This window comes from Camelus bactrianus, chromosome 10, assembly GCF_048773025.1.
Source record: "Camelus bactrianus isolate YW-2024 breed Bactrian camel chromosome 10, ASM4877302v1, whole genome shotgun sequence".
Lineage (NCBI taxonomy): Eukaryota > Metazoa > Chordata > Mammalia > Artiodactyla > Camelidae > Camelus > Camelus bactrianus.
In genome coordinates, this window is record NC_133548.1 from 2,148,892 (window position 1) to 2,169,085 (window position 20,194).

General features: G+C 62.7%; 1 protein-coding gene across 5 annotated transcripts in view; it reads left to right on the plus strand.

Annotated features, from left to right (window-relative positions):
• KCNQ1 (potassium voltage-gated channel subfamily Q member 1) overlaps positions 1-7,790 on the plus strand; it is a 321,449-nt gene extending 313,659 nt beyond the window's left edge. For 4 of the 5 annotated variants that reach the window (XM_074371477.1, XM_074371479.1, XM_074371480.1 and 1 more), the window contains one exon: positions 6,510-7,790. In XM_074371477.1, the coding sequence (XP_074227578.1) occupies positions 6,510-6,740 (231 nt within the window). In that variant the 3' untranslated portion in view covers positions 6,741-7,790. The remainder of the gene's footprint in view (positions 1-6,509) is intronic. The other variant, XM_074371481.1, reaches the window with a different exon arrangement.
• The last annotated feature ends 12,404 nt before the right edge of the window (positions 7,791-20,194 follow it).

The following is a 20,194-nucleotide window of genomic DNA, read 5'->3' on the forward strand; positions in this document are numbered from 1 at the left end:
CATGCTCTGTGGGGCGCCCACTGCCCGCACTCTGAGCATCCCGTGCAAAGGCCCAGGGACCGAGAGGTGCAGGCAGATACACTTGCGCTGTCTGGCAGCTCAGGGAACGATTTGGTGGAAGGTGCAAGGAATTGTGCAAAACCACACCAGGGTGGCTTGTGCATTCTTGGACACACTCTCCCTGTCTTTGTAAAGCCCGAGTTCTCGTATGCACACGTCTACACACACACATGCTGACTGGCCTTGTGCAGGAATCTTCGTTCACAGTCAGGCCACGCCACACACAGGCATGATGGTACACGTGCTTACAGTGATTACCGACAGTGACTGTCAACAACAGACTCAGTATGTACATGTATGACTGAAACCTTGTGCTGTACACCAGCATAAATTGACACAACATTGTGAACTGACCATGCTTCAATTAAACAAAACAAAACAAAACAAAACAAAACAAAACAAAAAAGGAGACTTGATCAGCATTTGCCAGATGCTGAGCCTTGTGTCCAGTGGTTTCACGCATTAATTCATTCAGTCCTTGCATCATCCTACTAGGGGAAATTCTGCTATCATCCCCATTTCACAGATGAGGAAACTGAGGTTCAGGGAGGCCAGTGTCTCGTCCAAGGTCACCCAACCAGGAAACCAGGAAGCAGAAGAGGCAGGACATGAACCCAGGCAGCTTGTCCATGTACCCAAGCCATCTACATGGACCCAGACCTGCTCACATGGGCACGTACACCCAAAACACGTCCTCCCTCGGGGGCCCGCCCACAAACACGGATGTGCGCATCGCAGCCTTACACACGCGCCCAGTGCACACCCAGCCCTGCAGCCGTGGGCCCGGCTCTGAAGCTGCCCCCCCCGAGCCAGATGAGTGCCCCGCTTGCTACAGAACAGAGCGCTCGGGCAGACCGGCTGCCCCGGGGACGGGCGGTAAAACCTCAGTGGCTAGAAACACGGTTGAGTTCTCCAAGAGCTAAAGCACTAAAACAAAGTCATAAACACAATTACACTGTCTCCTGCCATAAATTACGACGTTATGAAGCGCTGTGATCTATTTCCACTCATACCAGGCTCTCTGAGACGGTCCAGCCCCACGGGCTCTAACGAAAGGGTGATTTACGGGTGTTATTCCCGTGTTCCCGCCGTGCGGGAGGGGCGTTCCCAAGCCCGGAGGAGGCGCGGAGGTCCCGCGGGCAGTTCGGTTCCCGGGGCTCTGAGTCGAGGCGCCAGGTTAAGTAGTGCCCACCTTATTCATTCCACACGCATGAACTGGGCCCTGTGTGTGCTGGCAGGGACGGGTAGGGGAGCAGGCTCGTTCTGGTGGGAGAACCAGCTAAGGGGCGCACAGATACAACCACACTCTGAGGGCCGTGGCAGGAGGTGGGGTGGCCTCAGATCGATGCTTCTGGTGAGACCCGAGGATGAGGGGTGGCTGATGAAGGCAGGGGAGCAGCAGGGGAAGAGGCCCTGAGGCAGGTACGTGCCACCACGTTTGATCAGCAAAGTGACCTGGGACAGAGTGAATGAGGATGGAAGAAGTAAGGGGGTCAGAGAGCACAGGGGGCAGGTCTGGGGGCCATGAGAGGGACGTAGGCTTCTCCTGGGAATGAGACGGGCACTCAGGAGGGTGTAAGTAGGGCAGTGATGTGACCTGGTTTGCGTTTTGAAAGGACCACCATGTAGAAGTATGCTGTGGGAGAAGGCTGGCTGGCAAGCTACTGGAATAGTCCTAGCATAATAAATTGGGGGCCATGGACAGGCGGGCAGGGGTCTCTTGGTTTCTGCTGACAGAATATGGAACATGATGCTGAGATTTGGAGACTTTATCTGAGCTGAGGAAGATGTAGAGGGAACAGGGTGGGCGCTGAGAAGGGGCTAAATGATGGGGCGGGAAAACCGTGCTTTCATGGCCTGAGTTTGGGCCTGGGGCCCAGTGGGGTCTAGTCGGTGGTCTTGGGTATATCCCTGGCCTGAGCCTGGGTGCTCAGGGTCAGAGGACAGCAGACCACAGCTACAACGTCAGAGTGGCCCTCCTCCTGTCATGGTCAGTGGAGAGAGGGTCTAGACTGATGTGGGGATGTGGGGATGCAGCCAGTGCCCTCCGCTTTGTGTGGTTTCTCTCAGTGGCACCCATTACCCTAAAAACCAGTGCTCAGCATCACCTGCGTGTGCTGGAGGGCACAGGGGGCAGAAGTCATAGGTCACTGTGACACCCCCCTCAGGCAGCAGCTTGCAAGGGCAGGGGCAGGGGCAGAGCCTATGGGGTGGGGCAAAAAATGGTATTCTATGGAGACGAAGGACCCAGAAGTCCCGGGGGTGGTTGTGGGAGGGGCAGGTCCACCTGAAACCTACTCAGGGGCCATGAGGTCCCAGGGGGCAGTGTCTTCTCTCGCAGACTCAGTCTTTCCGGTGTCCAGCAGGGCCTGATGCCCGAGGCAGTGGCCTGCTGCAGCCTTGCCACCCCAGGTGTGGCCAGCACATGGCTAGGCCCTGTAATGGGGGTGGGCACGGGCCCTGCTCCCCGCCAATCAGAATTCACTCATCAGACCCTGTGTCCTGCCCCATGGTGGGGGCTTCTCACAAACCATATGTTGGGGAGGGGTGACAGGGTGGACTGCCCACCCAGGGACCCTGAAGCCACCCTAAGCTGCCTCCCAGGGTGGGGTCTCCCCCCTCACGAGCCCCAGGCCTTGGTGTCCCCTGTCTCCTGCACACCTTTGGCCAGTGTGGCCGAGACAGCCCCAGGCCCGCACGAGGCCAGGGCCATCAGTGTGTCCAGAGCTGGGATCGAGGCCCAGCAGATTCTGCAAAAATTTCCCTTGAAGGACTCTTTTTCAAGATTTTCTTTTGAAAACAAATTCATAACCACATCAAACAGGAATCCCGTCGCTTTGGGTTTAATCACCAGCCGCCCGGGGCTCTCTTAACTGCCTGTTATTCTAATTGCTTTTTTCTCTTCTGAGGCCGCAAGTCGTCTTATGGTTATTAATTCGGTGAGTTGAGGAGGGAACAAGGGAGCTTTTGTTGGCCTTGCCCTTTCAGTCACTATCAAACAGCAAATAATGGCGAAATCCAAGATCCCCAAAACTGCCGCGCCCCAGCGGCACCCGGGGGAGCACCAGCCCGGTCCCCGGAGCAGGCACTGCCCTCCCCCAGGCAGCCGCCCGGACGGACACGCTTCTCGGTGGCCAGGGTCTGGCTAAGGCCACGCCCTCCCTCTGGCCGACTGAAGGGCTTGCTGGCGTCCCCAGCAAATCCGAAGCAAGATAACCGTGCCCTGCACTCAGGGCGGAGGATAACACAGGGTGAGGCGACCCAAGGACTGTCCCTGGGAAGTGGTACAGCCCAGCCCTCTGCTCTGGAGGAGAAGGTAGCAGGCGTGAGTCACGCTCACAGGGCCAGCACGGGCTCCTACGCCGGACCGTCTTGCTCCATCCTCGAGACAACCCTCTAAGGGAGGAGAGGACTTCCCCCTGCCCCGCTGAGAAACTGAGGCCCAGGGCGGAAAGCCCATCGGCCATGCGGGTGTGACATGGCCACCCAGACCCACCTGACCCAGCTCACCCCGCACCGTGGGGCTATAGGATCAGTCGTTGAGAAGGAGGGGGGCCCACATGTGCTGGGCAGAGGCCAGGACCAGGCCTGGGGGGCGGGGCGGTGCAGGGCACGCTCAGGGAGCCCAGCGTCAGCGGTGAGCAGCCAGTGGCCCTGGGTGCTGTGTGGCACCGGGTCAGCCACAGGCTCCAGGAGGCTTGGGGGCTGGGGGCTGGGAGGGCGCCGCAGGGCCTGGCCCACCCAGCGGTCACCACGCCCTGAAGCTGGGCCAGGGATGGAGAGAGGCCCTGTCCAGCAGGCTTGGGGCTGGGCAGGAGGAGGACCCTGCAGGGGTCCAGGAGGGCCCAGGAGGCCCCTGAGGGCGGCCGGAGGACCAGGAGGACTCGGCGAGCGGCTGGGAGGCTTTGGCAGGAGTCTGGTCGGTCGGCCGGCTTCTCCACTTGCCCCCTCTCTCGTCTCATTAGTGGTGGCATTGAACCCTCCTCCCTAGACCTCCTCTCCTGTGTGAGGAGGAGGAGGCGTGAGGCCCAGGCATCAGGCCAGCTCTGGGATTCTGGCCCAGATCCTAGCTCACCCCCGGCTCCCCCACCACCTCCAGCAGTCTGGCTAATGGGGGCACGTCCCCTGGGACCAGGAAACCCAGTGCGCCCCTCAGAGCTCCATCTGCCATGAGCAGCCGCCAAGGGGCCAAGCTGGGCTTGGAACCGAGCAGGGCCAGGGCTGGCACCCACGCAGGCAGCTTCAGAAACGCCAGAGCACGAGCTCGGCCTGGGGCCAGCCCCCCGCCTGCTCCCCAGCAGGGGCTGCGCCCCCTCACCTGAGCGCTCCCAGCCCTGGGACGAGCCCATTCTCCAGCCATGCCCCACGCACCCCCCCCCCCATTTCAGTCATTCTTCCACTTCCTTCTTCCCCAAGAACACCCTATAAAGGCCTCCATACCCACTTGTACTTCTGGGGGCTTCAACAGATGTTCAAGTGCCGTAAAGTGAAAATGTATGAAACCACAGATTTTCTTCTGTAACGTATTTGGTGCTTTAATTGATGCCAAACCAATCAATACCCATGCTGGGGCCGGCACAGCTCGGCAACGCAAGCCTTGTGGGACAAGCCTCATTCAAGGCTCGTTCAAGGCTGCCAGGCGTGCGGTCTCCCACGGGCCTCCCAGGGCGCAAGCCAGCAGTGGGACTGAGCAGGCCGGCAGCGGGGCCCTGGGGGCCTTGGGCCAGCCTCTGGGACGGGGTTTGGATGTGATGTTGTGCAAGTCCCCTCCATGTCCCCTCCACCCCTGTTCTCTCTGGAAGATGGGCCTTACCATCTAAGCTCAGCTTGGACCTCCTGCTCAAGCCCCCTCCCGAGGTGACTGCTTCAACCCTCCTGGGCCACTCTCCTATCCCCAGCTTGGAACCTACAGGTGGGGGCTGCAGGACCCCGAATGAGGCCCTTCTCCTGGGGCCTCAGGGCCTGTGTCTGTGGGGTGGCCTCAGTGGAGGAACCAGGGTGTCTGGCAGGCAGCTGGGGGAGTGCAGGGGTGAGGGTGCTCAGTGAGGGGCCCAGGCCCCACCTCCACCAAACCAGAGAGGCTCCACACCCTTCCCTTTATAGCCCCGGCTCCCAGATCAGATCTGTCTGGGAAGAGATTAGACCCCTCTGGCCTGGGCGATGGGGCCTCAGACATGCAGCTGTCCCTGTCCCTGGGGGAAGCTCAGGCCCCACCTGGTCAGAGGAGGCAGAGCGGGCAGAGAGCCTGGGAGGGCCTGGAAGACAGCGCAGCCCCTGTGCCAGGCTGTGGGGGCGGGTCACCAAGGCCTCCTCCCCTGGGGAAGGACAGCCCCCATCATGCCCCACCTGCCGCTGGGTCTCAGGTTAAGGGACCCTCACCCGCAACTCAACTCAGGAGAGACCCCCCCTCATCTTATCCTAGCCTTGCCTGTCCCCTCTGACTCAGTGTCCACTGCGGGTGAAGGGCTGTGACTGCCTCCCCACCCCTGAACCCTGGCCCGGGCCGCCTGGGGATCCAGCTCCGCGGGATTTGTGGCCTCTTCCCCAGGCCAACCAGCACCCAGCTCCATCCGGTCCTAGGGCAGAGATATCCGAGCCCTCAGTGGGGCCCAGAGAGGTCCAGGGGCCGTCTGGCACAGGGAGGCCCAGAGCACACACATCACGAAGTGAGCTTGTCCAACTGGACAGCCGGCCACAGCCAGCCCTGCCTGCTGTCCTCAGCCCCGGTGTTGACCCTCGGCCGAGCCACTCTCCCCTGAAGAGCTCTTGCAGGTTGGCCCTTATCGGTGATGATCTGGCCACCTCCTCTCCCTCCCCCACGTTTCTAGTCTTCCCGGTGTTCCAGGCACCCAAGGAGGTCCTCTAACGGGGACCCTGGGGGAACCACCCCAAGGGCACTGCAGGCCGCAGATGAGCTGTGCCTCCCCCCAGACCCCGGCTCATGCCAGGACCTCTGCCTCTCCCCCGCCCCTACTCTGAGGGCTCTGAAGCCCTCCTCCGACCCCTGGGCCCATTTCAGCCCCGTCCCCTCACGGCCGTCCAGCAGCCTTGGCTGAGCGCCTGCTGCCCGCAGCGCATCCTGCCCCACCTCATCCGCGGCGGGCCGCCCTGGTGCTCAGCATGGGAAAGGCCGTTGGTAGAAGCGTGGGGGGCAGTGGAGGGCAGCAGGCAGGGGAGCAGCCCTGCCTGGGACCATCAGCCCTTCCAGGAAGCTCGGCCTCCAGGTCTCAGGAGGGGGTTGCAGAGCGGGGACCCCACCCACACGTGTGCGCTCAGGTGCAGGCACGCAGGGCCACGGACGTTGTGGACACACACACGTGTTCTATACACAGGCGAGACCAGGGCCTGGCCCCGCCCCTCCCCCGCCCTCAAGGAGCCCAGACCCTGGGGCCATCTGCGCACTATGGCCGCCACCACCGCCCAGCTCCCCTCTGCTCCTGTCCCCGCAGGTGACGCAGCTGGACCAGAGGTTGGTGCTCATCACAGACCTGCTGCAGCAGCTGATCTCCCTGCATCACGGGGGCCCCCCCAGCAGCCGGCCCCCCAGCGAGGGCGGGGCCCAGGTAGCCCAGCCTTGCAGCAGTGGCTCCATCAACCCCCAGCTCTTCCTGCCCAGCAACGCGCTGCCCACCTATGAACAGCTAACCGTGCCCCGCAGGGGCCCTGACGAGGGATCCTGATGGGGGTTTGGGGCCCAAGCCTGAGAGGGGAGGCCCAGAGGAGCCCCCCCAGCCCATCCCACCTTCCACCCACCCACTGGGCCTTGGCCACCCCTTCAAGGCTCCAGACATCCGGTGGGCCACGTGCCCCTCCACCTGGGCTTGGGGGCTCACCCAGACTGCCTCTTCCCAGCCAGTGGGTACTAGGATTTGGCTGGGCGGGGGGAGGGGCCCTCTTATCTCTGAGATCGCGGACCCCCACATCACTTGCATGATACTCGGGACACAGTGGCAGGGGGTCAGGCCGCGCACCCCGGCACTTGGCCCACCCTGTGTGTGGCCGGTAAGCAGCATAGCTGTGTGCCGGCCCCAGGGACCTTCTGAGGGGAGACAGAGGGCCGGCCAGGACAGGGTCTGTGGGGACTCCACCCTCAGCCTCTAGGACGCAGGGGAGGAGGCAGGCAGGGCAGGGCAGGCCCAGCCCATGCTGCACAAAGGATGCCCACAAGCCAAAGCCCAATCAAGGCCTGAGCACCGGCTCAGGGGCTCCGGGCGGGGGCTGGCTCCCTCCCTCTCTTTCCAGAGATACTGACTGGGGCCGGGAGCTGTCGGGGAGCTGCTCCTGAAGCCACAGCTTCCAATGGGGGGGACAGGCCTACCGCTGTCCCCAGAGAGCTTCACTTGGGTGAGCCATCCTCCAGAGGGACGGGCACGCTCAAGTTCCCCACTTTGAACTGGCAGCTCCTCCTACCCATTCCGGAGAAAAGAGGAGGGTCCCCCAGCCCCTCTCTGCTCGTGGGCCCTGCCTCCAGCCCCCTGCCTGGTCTGATCAGCTGGGCAGACGCACAGGCTGGCACCTCTCCTCGCCAGCTGCTGAGCCGCAGGGGAGCAGAGGGTGTCGCCATCTCTGCACCGGACGGGGCTCCTCTTGGGCACTACGTCTCACGGAAATCAGAATAATTTGTGGTGATTTGGAATCTGCGTGTTAATGAATTTCACGGTGTGATTTTGATTCTTAATCAATCGTGCAGGGTTTTCCCAATAAAAGTGGAGTCACGAGATCGATCTTAACACTGCTGTCACCTCCGTTTCTGGGGAGTGAGGACCACCTCGGGGGCCACCTATCCTCCCGTGGAGCTGCCACCCACCCCTCAGCGCCCCAGTGCCCCTCACCCCGTCTACACCCGCCCAGGCGAGAGGAAGAGGCCTGGAAGCCCCAACCCACTGGCCTGGGCATTCTGGGAGCGGGGTCCCCCAGTGACCCAGGAGCACATGTAGGCCAGGCCTTTCCTGTCCCCTCAGCCAAGGCAGGGCCCCAGCCCACCCTCTGAGCCTTCACTCTCGCTGTTGCCTTTGCTGGGAAGTTCTCCTGACCCTCTCCGTCTGTTGACCGCTCCCATGGTCTACGGCCAGACTCAAAGCCCCTCCTGTGGCAAGCGCTCCCTGAGAGCCCCTCATGAGACAGCGACCCCAGGCCTGTGACCCTCACTGAGGGGAAGGGTGAGCAGGTGGGGTCATCACCCACCAGACAAGCATGTTAGGGACACTGTCCGCAGTGCTCACATCCCATACCTACTTCCGGGGCCACAGGGCTTAATTCTTAATTCCAGGACAGTACCTGAACCCTGCTGCCCACCTCCCACTGCTGCCCACGGGCATCTGGGCCCTTGCCTCCTCCCTGGCCCATCTCCTTTCCCCACAGGCCCTGCCTGGAGCCCTCCCCGGCCCCCCTCATGGGCGGCATCCCTGTAGTCCCATTGGTGGCAGGTGCCCAGGTGGCCGCTAAGCAGGAATTCCTGGTCTGAGTGGCATCCAAGCCCCTGTGGGAGGGGAGGGGCCTGGGTCCCACTTTGCAGAGCCCCAGGGGCTCCTGAGACCCAGTCCTGGCTCCCACCCAGGGGACAAGGGGATGGCTGGCCTGCCGGGCACTGGCCAGTGGGGGGAGGGGAGGAGGGGCAGCACAGGGCCTGGGGCCTCCCGGCACCCACGGGGGGAGGGGCAAGAGCAACAATTACTGGAAAGGCAAAAGCTGTTGTTTCCTTGTTGAGTAAATATTTGTGGAAACCCCAGGAGGCGGCTGGCGGGAGAGCAGGCCCTCCACGGCGCCCCCGCCCCGCCGGCAGCCCAGGCTCAGCCGGGCCCTCGGTGCGCTCGCTCGCTGGCCGCCCATCTGGGCCGGGCGCGGCCCCTGCACCCAGCCCCGCTTTGTTTTGCGTATTATCAACTGTGCACAAAGTGCCTGAGTGCTTCACTCCTGGACGGGCCATTGCGGCCCTCTCGAGTGTGAAATGCAATTTACCTGAAATAAAGCCCAATTATGGAATTAGCTAATTAAAGCCGCAGTGAAGGCTGGGCCGGCCGGCCGGGCGCTCAATGCCCGCCGGTGCCCGCGGTCGGAGGGAACAGATGGCGCCCCAGCCCGCCGCGCGGCCGCATTCCTTCACTCTGCCCCCGATAACTGACTTACACAGCACACGGCCATCTGGTGTATGACACGTCCTGTGTGCCCCGGACAATGGCCCAGCAGACCTCTCCGGGAGAGGGCCGTCGCCTGGGCAACGGTGGCATGTGCAGCCCAGGCCCACTGCCGGCCCCGCCCCCGGCCCCTTTGTGGGCCCCGCCCCCAGCCCCTTTGTGGGCCCCGCCAGGCTGCCTGGCCGCTCCATGAGTATTTGTCCCCAGTGTCCGGCCTTTGTCTCCAAATTGGGCTTCCTTGTTGGGGTCCTTGGTGTCCAATGGGTGCCAGGAGTATCTGCTGGGGTAACAGGGTGGGGGCGGCGGGGGGCCTGCCCTGCCCGCTTCCTGGGGTGCCCACCACCCCTGCTCATGCCCCTGCTCTCATCGGCGCCCTCTGGAGCCGGGCAGAAGGATGGCATCTGGAGGGCGCCAGGCTCAGCCATGGGGGCCAGTCTCTGAGGCCAGCGTCCGCCCAACCTGAGGTTCTCCCAGTCTTGGGCCAGGGAGCCAGCCCACACTCCCACCCTCTCCCCCATCTGTGAAATGAAGACCAGAGAGCTGCTCCAAGGGGTGTTGGGGAGGGGCTGATGGACATAAGACGGAAGGTCCAGGGCCAGGTCAGGCACACAGCAGGTGCTTAATTAAGGCAACCAGACAAATAGGCCAGAAACCTGGTTCTAGGGTCTGTCTCCTCACTGCACCCCCACTGCCTGGCCCACATGACCCCTCAGAGCAACTTCCTGCCCCCTTCTATGTCCAGCCACCCTCTCCAAGCGCCCTCTCAGAGACAAGGCAAGCTGTCCACCACCCACTGTCCTGGGCCCAAGTCATATTCTCCCTGCATCTTAGGGGGCCCTGAGCTGCCAGCAGGCACAGCCCACCTGCCAACACCCCTATTCCGCTCAGGAACATTTTAGCCGGCAGCGCCCCCTCCACTAAGCAGGGCCCAGGAGCGTGCCCTGCAGCCTGCCACTGGAGAAGGGCTGTGCTGGGGCTTACAGGCCCCAAGGGGAGGCAGAGCCCAGGGCCGCCTGGCGCAGGGCCCGAGCCCACCAGGGGCTCAGGGAGTGCCGGTTAAATTAAGGAATAAAATCGGGGTTTGGAAAGAGGCTACCGGCACTGCTGGGGCTGCAGACCTGCCTGACCCAGGCAGGGCACCACCAGGCGGTGCCAGGTGATTATGTTCTGGGGGTTGGCCATCCTGTTCCCTGGAAGAGGGGACTTGGTGTGCGTTTTGACTACGGTGGCCAGACAGCTGGCAAAAGGCAGATGTGGGCCAGGTTCCTGGGACAGGCCCCAAACACATCCCCAAGCCAGCATCCACCGGCAGGATCTGCTGGGCTGCCGGCAGGGCGGACACCCCCTTCCTGACATGTAGCCAGACCCTGATGTGGGAGGCCCTTCCTAGCTCCCCAGAAACCTGCCCTCCCCAAACCCCGTCTTCATCCCAGGGCCACCCTCAGGGTCCTGGACCCCTGTGGCTCACTGGGGATCTGAAAGGGGGTCTGCCTCTCCATTCTCAGCCCCCAGCATCACCCCCTCTTTGCTCTGGCCCTGTGATGTGGCCCCGGGGGGCTGGGGAGCTGGGGGATCAGGCCTGACGCAGTCAGCCATGCAGCCGGGCCGAGAGCGTGCTCAGTGCCACCAGAGCTAGGCAAGTAAGAGTTCAGTTTCCACTGACCTCTGAGTGCCAGGGACCAGGGGCCAGGCCCTCTGGAAGCAGACAGCCCCCACCCGCGCCCTTTCCAGCCTCATTGTGTAGCAGAACCTCGGTGGGCAGGCAGAGGGCCCCACAGCCGGGCAGCATGGGAGCCCAGGAGCAGGCGCCCTCTGACCGCATCAAGCAGCTGCCATGTTTTCACCTGCTCGAAGGTGGGAAGCTGCCTCCCTCCAGCTCCAGCAGACCAGGCCTGGGTAGAGGGTGGGAGAGAGGCTCTCGGCAGCAGCCAAAGACATCGGTCTGAAGAAGGGTCTTCTCAGATAGGGGTCCTGGCCAGGTGTGCCCCATCCCCAGGCCAGGACACCAGCCCCTCCCTGCCTGATCTCAGGTGTTAGTTGAGTGGCAGGAGGTGGCAGGTCCACTCTGAACCCCAGATCCACTCCTCTCAGCAAGTGCCTCTGTGACCTGCTGGCCTGATCTCATTTTTTGCCCCGCCCCAGCACCCCTGTGAAGTACCCAAGCCTCACGCAGGCCTCCATCCCAGGGCCCACCCCTGCAGCACCCAGAGGGGCAGGTCTGCCCTTAATTCCCAGAGCCGCGCACATCTGCCCCCCCTTATCCCGAGCCTAGGTTTCACACACATCAGGGCAGGGGCCGCTCAGCCTGAGGAGGCCCAGAGCCAGCCCAGGACGAACGCCCACGGCAGGCCTGGCACACCCAGGCACTCCTGGTGGTCCCGGGCCACAGGGACGGGGAGTGTGGAGACTGAGTTGACAGCTCGCCACTCGGACACTTTCAAGACTCCCACCTGCCAGGGACTCTGGAAGACCCCCCACCTTCTCCACCCCAACCCAGCCCCCTCCACACTCTGCCTGGCAAAATTCTCTCTGGGTTTCCAGCCAGTAAGAAGCGTGTGACCTCTAGGAGCAACATCCAAGTAGGAGGCACAAGCTGCTTGGATCAGTCCCGCCGGCAGCCTCGCCCTCCTGCCCAGCCCACGGCCCCAGGAAGCTGGTGGCAGCAGCAGAACATATGGTGAGGGGGTGATGGGGTGCTCATGGGGTACATTGATTGTGCTGAGGGGAGGGAGATGCTTAGAGCAGAGGCCTCAGGGCATATGGGTCCTCCCACTTGGCGCAGATGGGAAAACCGAGGCCCAGGGAAGGGCCAGCCCAACGCAGCACCTGTCTCGGTGAATTTGCACTGAAAAAGGCCTCAGAGACGAAACAGGACTTCCAATGGGAGAGAAGTCTGTTGCTGGGCCAGGAAGCCAGAGGGCAAGGATGGACTGACTGAAACAAACAGCTGGCCTTCTCGGATTGGATCGTGGTGCTGGCGAGGCCAGATCCGAGGAAAACATGTGCAAAATTCCCAGGCGGAGTGAACAGAGCTCCTCTGCCAGTCCATTTGGGCCAAGGAGCCAGGAAATACTATGCCTGCCCAATGCAGCCGGGTGCAAGTAGTCCATCAGGACACGTCCACTGGCTCCAACAAGGCTGCCATTGCACATGCCATGCAGAATTCCCAACTCCCCGTTGGGTCTTCAGGAAACTCTGTTACAAACATGATTACTGATTCAATCCATCAAACCCCACTGAATTCCTTTTGGTTGCTTCTTGGCTGTGTCCCTCCCCACCACCCACTCCCTAAACACACGCGCGCGCGTGCACACACACAGACACACGGCGCAAGTATGTTCCTATCCTGGCTCAGCCACTCTCCGGCTGTGCATATTTGGACAGGGCCCCTAACCTCTCTGAGCTTCAGCTGGTCATTGCAGCCTCAGCTTCATAGAGTTGCCAGAAAGGGTGCTAAGCACAAGCAAGGACCGGAAGAAAGCCGCAGCAGCCTCGAACCAGGCACCCGCGACAGTGCGCATTGAAGTCAGGGACAGACATGCACGTTAACTGCATTCTTTAGCCCAGGGATGTGTCTTTATATGTAACTGCAACACAAAACTGTCCCCGATGTGGGACTCTCAACAGTAAGTGCACACTGAGTGGGACACTGCCCTCCACGTGACTGGCCAGCTCAGGTCACTCGAAGGGCCCAGGGCCTCACCACCAGCATCCAGTTCCCCCAGAATGGTTGAGGGAGGCCAACAGTGTCCCAGGGCCCATGGGGACGGACAGCCCCCACTGCAAGGCCGAGACACCCGGGTGTCAGAAGCCTCTCGCGGTCACTCACAGGGCCCTCCCTGAGCAGTCTCAGCCCCCGGGGGCCAGAGGACCTGCCGGAGGGGGCCTGGGGCAAGCACACAGGGAGCGCTCACCCGCAGCCGTGCCCTCCGCCCGCTCCCGAAGGCCCAGCTAGCAGCCCCTCTGCCAAGGCCAGTGGAAGCGACAGGTCGGAGATGGATCAGCCGGGCTCAGGGAGAGGAGGCTCGTGCTGGGTGGGGCCCAGGCACTTGCAGGGTGGAGACGCGGGGTCCTGACCTTTGATGGGCTGGGGCCCGGGTGGGCCCGGGGAACCGCAGCGTCACCTGGGAAAGGGGCCCGTCCAGCACGGACTGGGAGGCCGCTCAAGAGAGGGGCTTTCTGAAGAATGGTTGTCAGGACGGTGGCTAATGTCATTAAGTAATTTCAAAGAGTCTTAATCAGATTTCCTCTCCCGTCCACAAGGCCGTGTCAAAAGGACTTTGGAGAGGACAGGGAGGCAGGACACAGTCAACAAGCCTTCCACTCCACTGGCCGGCCCGGCAGCACGGGGCCTGGGGCCCCCGCCCGGCCTACAACTCCATCCGTGACCCTAAGCCCTCTGGTCTCCTCCCGGGCCTCAGTCTCACCCAAGGGGGCCCAGAGTGATCCCGCACAGCCCCATTCAGGGGACCGGTCGGCAGAGGGGGAGGCTGCCTCCCCACCACTCGGGGGGAGGCCTCTTACACATCCCCTCAAAAGCCTCAGCAATGCAGCCACTGAGAACGACCACTTGCAGGAGGGGAAACCGAGGCACGGGGGCAGTGCAATGGGAGGGAGCCTGCAAACTCAGGGCAGGTACCCAGATCGCTGCACGTCGGTCCTCCATCCATCAGACTCATCATGAGCACACAGTGGGCACTAGCTGAACGCTCCTTAGGCCCACAGTCCCCAGAGGGCCCCATCTGCACCCACGGTTTTCTTCCTTTGACTTGTTTTCAAGGCAGAGACATAAAAACGTTCTCCTGTGTGTTTCCAAACACCCCGACTCCCGGGACTAGAAAAGGGCCCCTTCTAGGACACTAAGGAGCAGCTGCTGGCCCTTCCAGCCATGGACACGAGGAACTACGGAGCCTGTCCACAGGCTCGTCCAGTTCTGCTGAGCTTCTGCCCGGAGTTTCTCCATCCATTCGCTGTAACCATGCTCAGCCCTCCCTACACCTAGACAGACATTCACTTGTCTCTGGGGTGCGGCCACTGAGTGCCAAACTGGGGACACCCACAACCACACTCCCCAGGAGCCAAAAGCACACTCCTGGAGTGTGCCTGGCAGCCCCAACTTGCTCCTCGTCACCCCACGGAGCAGAGCAGCATGGACGCTCCAAAGGACCCTTCAGGCTCACAGGGAGAAGCTGCGGTTCAAAAGGCACCTCCTTTCGGGGCTCCTAGGCCGGTCCCCAAGTGGCCAGGTGGGCACACCCAGGTGGGCAGCTATGAGGGGAACAGATGCACGTGTGACTGAATGACTCAGCTGGCGACACTCCCCACAGTGTGTCCAGTGTCAAGGAACAGAAACGAGGACCCTAGAGGTCAGGCACACGGTGAGCTGGCACACCTGCCTGACTCCAAGCTCCCTGCTCTTAACGGCCAGAAAGCCCCTAGACCCCTCGTTACGCAGAGCACCTTTGTCCCCGCACAGGGAGTGAGGGGGCCAGCCCCGACCTCACCTCCTGCAGAACCCAGGCTGCCGTGGGGAAGCAAGAGGCCAGCAGGTGGTCTGTCCCAGTGTCCCTGGCGCCCACCAACCCTCTGCCCTCCTCCCTCCCCACCATCTCCCCACTGCCACCAGCCCCAAGGTGAAGCAGGCAGAGCCGTGCCCTGAAAATGTTCCACAAAACCCCGCGTGTGTCCAAGCGGCTTTGGTTACCCGGCACCTGGCTGGCCCAGCCTCCCGCGAGCCCTGCCAAGGCCTGGCACCACTGCCCCCAGCAGCCCCTCTCCGTGCCAGCGAGCCCGCGGGGCCCGAGGGCAGGGGCAGATTGCTTTCCCGCTGCCGGCTCAGCCCTGCTCCCCCGGGGAAAAGGCCTCATTGTTCCCCCTTCCTCGGCCCCCACCTGGCTCAGAGACACTCGGGCTCCAGGCTTCGAGGTCACCAGGCCACACAGAATCCACCTGCAGCCGCACCAGCTTCCAGGAAACCAAATCCCAGCAGCAGATGACAGCCGCAGGTTGCAGGACAGAGCACCCATTCAGCCTCCGCTGGAGCAGGCCTGGCCCGACCTGGCGGCTGCCTCCCCACCTGGGCCCTCCCACGCCAGGGCAGCGGCCTCCCAGAGCCAGTGCTGCCCGGACTGCCTGCCCCCGGACACAGGTGTTGGAGGGGGAGAGGGTGACAGAGACCCCTGCCCCACCTCCAGAGCCTCACAGACTGCACGCGGCCTGAGGGGGCACATGAAACCCTCCAAGCCGAGTGTTACGGGAGCCAGTCCCCGCACTGCATCCACTTTATGGACGAGGAACTCAAGGCTGGAGTGCTTGACTCCACTGCCAAGTTCCCTTACCAGTGAGCAGAGCTGGGTGGAGCTGGGTGGGGCGGCCTCCCCAAGCCTGCCCTTGCCCCGCCCAGGAGTCCCCTTTGAGTGAGCAGGAGAGTGGGTCCAGCAGCAGCTTTGGGGAGGATCAGGCAGGGGGAAGGAGCAGCCGGGAGAACCAAGGTGTGTGAGGTCAGCAGGGCCAGCCCCCTACCCCAAGATGTTTTCTTGGACCCATTACACAGATGGGCCAGCTGTGGCCAGTCTAGGAAGCAAGTGAACTCACGCACTGCACTGAGGACAGAAGGCCCCACCACCACTCCCTTCCTTAACTCCACTCAAGGGAGACCCAGAAAGACCTGGGGCCCTGAAACCACTGACCTGCCTCTTGCGCCTGCCCCCACCCACCCCCGGCCCTGGCCTTCGCGTTTGGGCACAAGCTGCAGCCTCACGGGCCTCGTGGAGGCCCAGCCTCTGGCCAACCTTGAGCCCCTAGTCAGAAGGAGGCTATTCTTCTCCCAGGGAGGCTACAGCAGGGGCTCCCACAGCTACATCCCCTGCCAGACTGGCCACCTGTGGACCGGACAGGAAGAGGGAGCTGGGCGGGCAGGGAAATGGAGGCGAGCTTAGCCACCAGACATCAGTGCAGCCCTGTCCTGACTCAGTGCTGGGCAGGGCGCCCCCAGGTTCCACAGCCAGGATGAGCTTCAAGGGCTCCTTCCAGGCCACCCCAGGCTCCCTCTCGAGCTTCAGGCCCGGGCCAGGACTCTGCCGCTATGCTCAGAGGCAGTCTTGCTCTCCCGAGGCTGGGCCACGAGCTGCCTGTCACTCAGCTCTTCTGCCTGGTTGGTCACACTGAAAAGAGCATCCCGTAGCCGGGAGGCTCCAACCCAGCTGGAGAAATAAGGACTGGAAACTCGAAGGAGGAAGCGGTCCCCAGGCCCAGCCCCTCATTCTCTCACCCATCCAGCAGCCACTGCCCCAGCTCCTCTCAGTCACCACCCCCGGTGTAGCTGCCAACAGCTCCACCTCCCACCAAATTGGCCCTTCCTCCCCATCGCCATTTGGCAAACTCCTACTAGTCCGCCAAAGCCCAGGGCAGGTGGTCCATCCTCCCTGAAGCCTTCCTTTCCTGAAGGGCCAGCCCAATGTGGCCAAGGTCTCCCCCCGCAGCACTCAGCACCCACTGCAGACACTGACTGTGCCCTCTGCCACTGCAGGCGATGCCCCTTCAGTGGGCTAAGTAGGGGGACGCATAACACAGAAGACCCTTCGGTGTTTGTCTAGGAGCTGCCTAGGAAGCCAGCTCCGGCCGGGCCTGGGAACTCCCAGCAACAAGAGCAGGGGCTGTGGTCGCTCACGGCCCTGGGTGCTGGGCTCCACTGTGTGCTGATGGCTCGGCCTGACCCTGGAGAGTGGGAGATGCCCACCGAGAACCACGAGGAGAGAGGGGACACGCCCTCCATCTGCTCTCCAGCCGTACCTCCCGGCAGCACCCTGTCCCCACGGCCCGGCTGCGCTGCGGTCCCCGGGAGCCCCGTAGGGCTCCACCCACCCACCCCAGAACCCTCCTTACCCACACCCCTCAGCTGTACAGTTTTGAAAGCAACATCAAGGGAACAGGTTCCTTGAATTCTCTGTGCCCATCTCCTCTATGGGCACAGCCACAGAGGCCTGGGAGAATGAGACGCCACGCACCCGGCCCCGAGCACAGACCCAGCACAGACGGCGGCCAGCCATCCTCACCACCACCAGGAATGCCTTCACTTTCCTTTCCAAGGCATCTCACATTCACAGCCTTGTCTGATGGACCTTGTTCCAGCTTCCGAAGGATATGTGCTTGTGATGTCACCCCACTCCGGCACCACGCCCCAGGCCCTCTGTGGTAAGGGCGGGAGGGGGTTACCCTGCTCCATTTACACAGTGAAAACGCAAGGCCAGGGTGGAGAAACACCCCATCCACGTTCACACAGCTCCCAGGCCAGAAACCTGTGCCCCACCTCTCACGCATAATCCACGTCAGGCACAACACAGATGGAGGAACTCCTGCCCCTCAAGGTGGCTGGAAGCCACAGCCCCCGCAGCTGCGGGCCAGGACCAGGCCATACAAGGAGCCTCCCAGGCTGAGGGCGCCTGTCCAAGACTCTCAGCACTGAACACTGGTCCCTGGGCCCCAAGTTTCCAAGACTAATTTTCACTAGAATGTTATTGACTACTCAACTTTCAGTTTTCTCTTTCTGACAGTCTTAGCACTCCAGCAGGAGAAACAGCAGAAGAACCTATGGGAGCCCTGAAGTCTGTATTTCTGGGAAATTTTAGAATTCGGGCCCCTGCTAAGGGGGAATATTTGAAGGCCTCCACAAATCATGACTCAGTCTAGCCCCCATGGCCTTAAAACCCAGCACCTACCTGCATCCTCCTTCATACACCCTGAGCCCATACACCCTGCATCCCAGGCCCCAGGCCCCATCCCCACCCAGCTAGGGTGGGCAACGGTCCCTCTCTCCTCCCTCTGCCTCATTCAAGACTTAGCTCAGGCTTCCCTCTTCCAGGAAGCTTCCCAGGCATCTTCAGGCTGCATGTGAAGGGGAGGAGGGACAGCGACCACAGATGGATGTCACCCTGAACAGGATCATCAAGATGCCCACTTGTCTACCTGGGGAAACTGAGGCCCAGAGACAGCCGCACACTGTCCACTGACCGAACCTACCAAGGGGGTCCAGAGCCTGAGCAATGCTGCTGAAAGTCCTTGAGACTTAGAAGGGCACCGAGTGACCAGGAAGTCTATCTCCAGGGTTCCCAGTCCTGCCTCCGGCCCCCAGAACCCTCAGCCTTCCCCACAGCCCCAGCAGCACCCTCTGAGGAGTCACGCAGTTCCTCTAATGCCACTTCACTCCCACACATCAGAGTCTCAGAGGGCCTGGTCCTGAACAAGGTCGACTGTCAATGGTGGCCTATCCCTGAGCCCCCGTCACCAAGCTGGAGAACTGTGTACCCACTGCCAAAGATTCTGCCTGAGCTCCTGAGATCATGGAACACCCTGAAGTCACCGTTTTCAAAGATTCAGGGCATTAAAGACTATTGGAGGGGAGGACTTGCCCAGGTAGTCACTTGGTCAGGTTTTAGCATCTCCGCAGTATGAAATTTCCCCCACCTGGCCCCCTCCTGTCCATGCCCCCTCCGCCCACCCACCAGCTAGGATTCTAGGCCAGACACCCACATCTCCATAAAACCCCTCCCAGGCAGTGAGCAGGGAAGTAAAAGGCCCAGAGGTGGGTGGTGGGGGCAGGGCGTAGGGGGTGGCTGGAGCGGTGGCGGCCAGGCCCAGGGGCTTTGCTGGACACGCACCGCCACAGGCCCAGGCCTGGGCGCGGAACTGCGAAGCTCCCGGGCCTGTCTCCCGCACAGGCCGAGCGCGGCCGAGGCTGGCCCCAGGCCTCCGGGTGCCGGGCCAGGGCCTGGGCCGCGAGGGGCCGCGAGGGGCCGCGGGCCGTGCAGGGGCAGGCGGGGGCGGGGGCCGGGGTCGGGGGTCCGGCCAGCTTTAATGCGCTGACAAAGCCTCATTTGCAGGTCAATGCCGCGGCACACTCGCCTCTCCCCTCGCCCGGCGCCCTTTGTCCGGCCGCGCCCGCTCCTCGCGCCAGATGGCCGCGGAAATGCTAATTTCGGGCGCCCCCCCCCCCCGCCCCCCGCGCTTAATTGCGCCTTTGCAGATGGGCCGCGAGTGTGCGCTTCATGCAGATGAGGGCGGCCTGGCCGCTGCCCCGCTTGCCGGCCGCCGCCCTCGGACCCCGAGCCGCCGGGGCGGGGGCGGCGAAGGAGGGGGAGGGGCGCCGTCCCCCAACCAGCGCGCCGCCGGGCACGAGCGGGCACCCGGCGGGCCGGGGCGCGGGAAGCGCGCTTTTCTCTTTTCATTTCTCCAAAATGGGATCTTAAGTGATTCTGAATGAAAACAAATTGGCCCGCTTTCTTCTCCAAACAGACTCTCGCGGCGCGGTGGGGGCGGCAGGCGGGTAAGGGGCTGGGGCTGGGGGTGGGGGGGAGGTGGCCACGGGCCCCCTGCCCCAGGCCCAGCCCCTCGCACCCTAACGTCAGGGCCCCGCCCGAGGATGGCACTTGGTGGGGGGGGGGGGGGTCCTGGTAAGTCTTGGCAGGCGTGGAGCCTTCTTTAATTGGAGCCACGGCTCCAGGGACGCTTTGAGCAACCGGAATGCAGACAGGCGCCCCTCCCCCAGTTTCCAGCCAGGAACAGATGCCCAGGCCCGGCTGTACACGGAAGTGGAGCAGGCCGCGGGGGGCACAACCGCTGGGGGTCAGCCCGGCCTCCTGTGCTATCTCTAGCCTCAGCAGGAGCTGAGCTGCCCCCACAGGCTTCTGGCCCCAGAGAGGCGAGGGTGATGCCCGGCTCCCCGCACCCACAGCTCTGTGCCCAGAGCGGGCTGAACCAGACCACACAGCCCGCAGGGGTAGGCAGGGTGTGCAGCTGGACTGGGCTAGGGGCGCTTGGGAGAAAGGATGGAAGGAATGAATGAACCAGACGTTGATGGGGAAAGTCCCTTGCGACCTTCTAGTGTTTTAGCCACAAACTTACAAATCCTGTTCTTTGCAGGGTGGTGGACTTGCTCTGCCACCAGCTGTGAAACGGGGCGGGGGCCGTTCTCCAGGCCAGCAGACACTCCTGACACATCACTC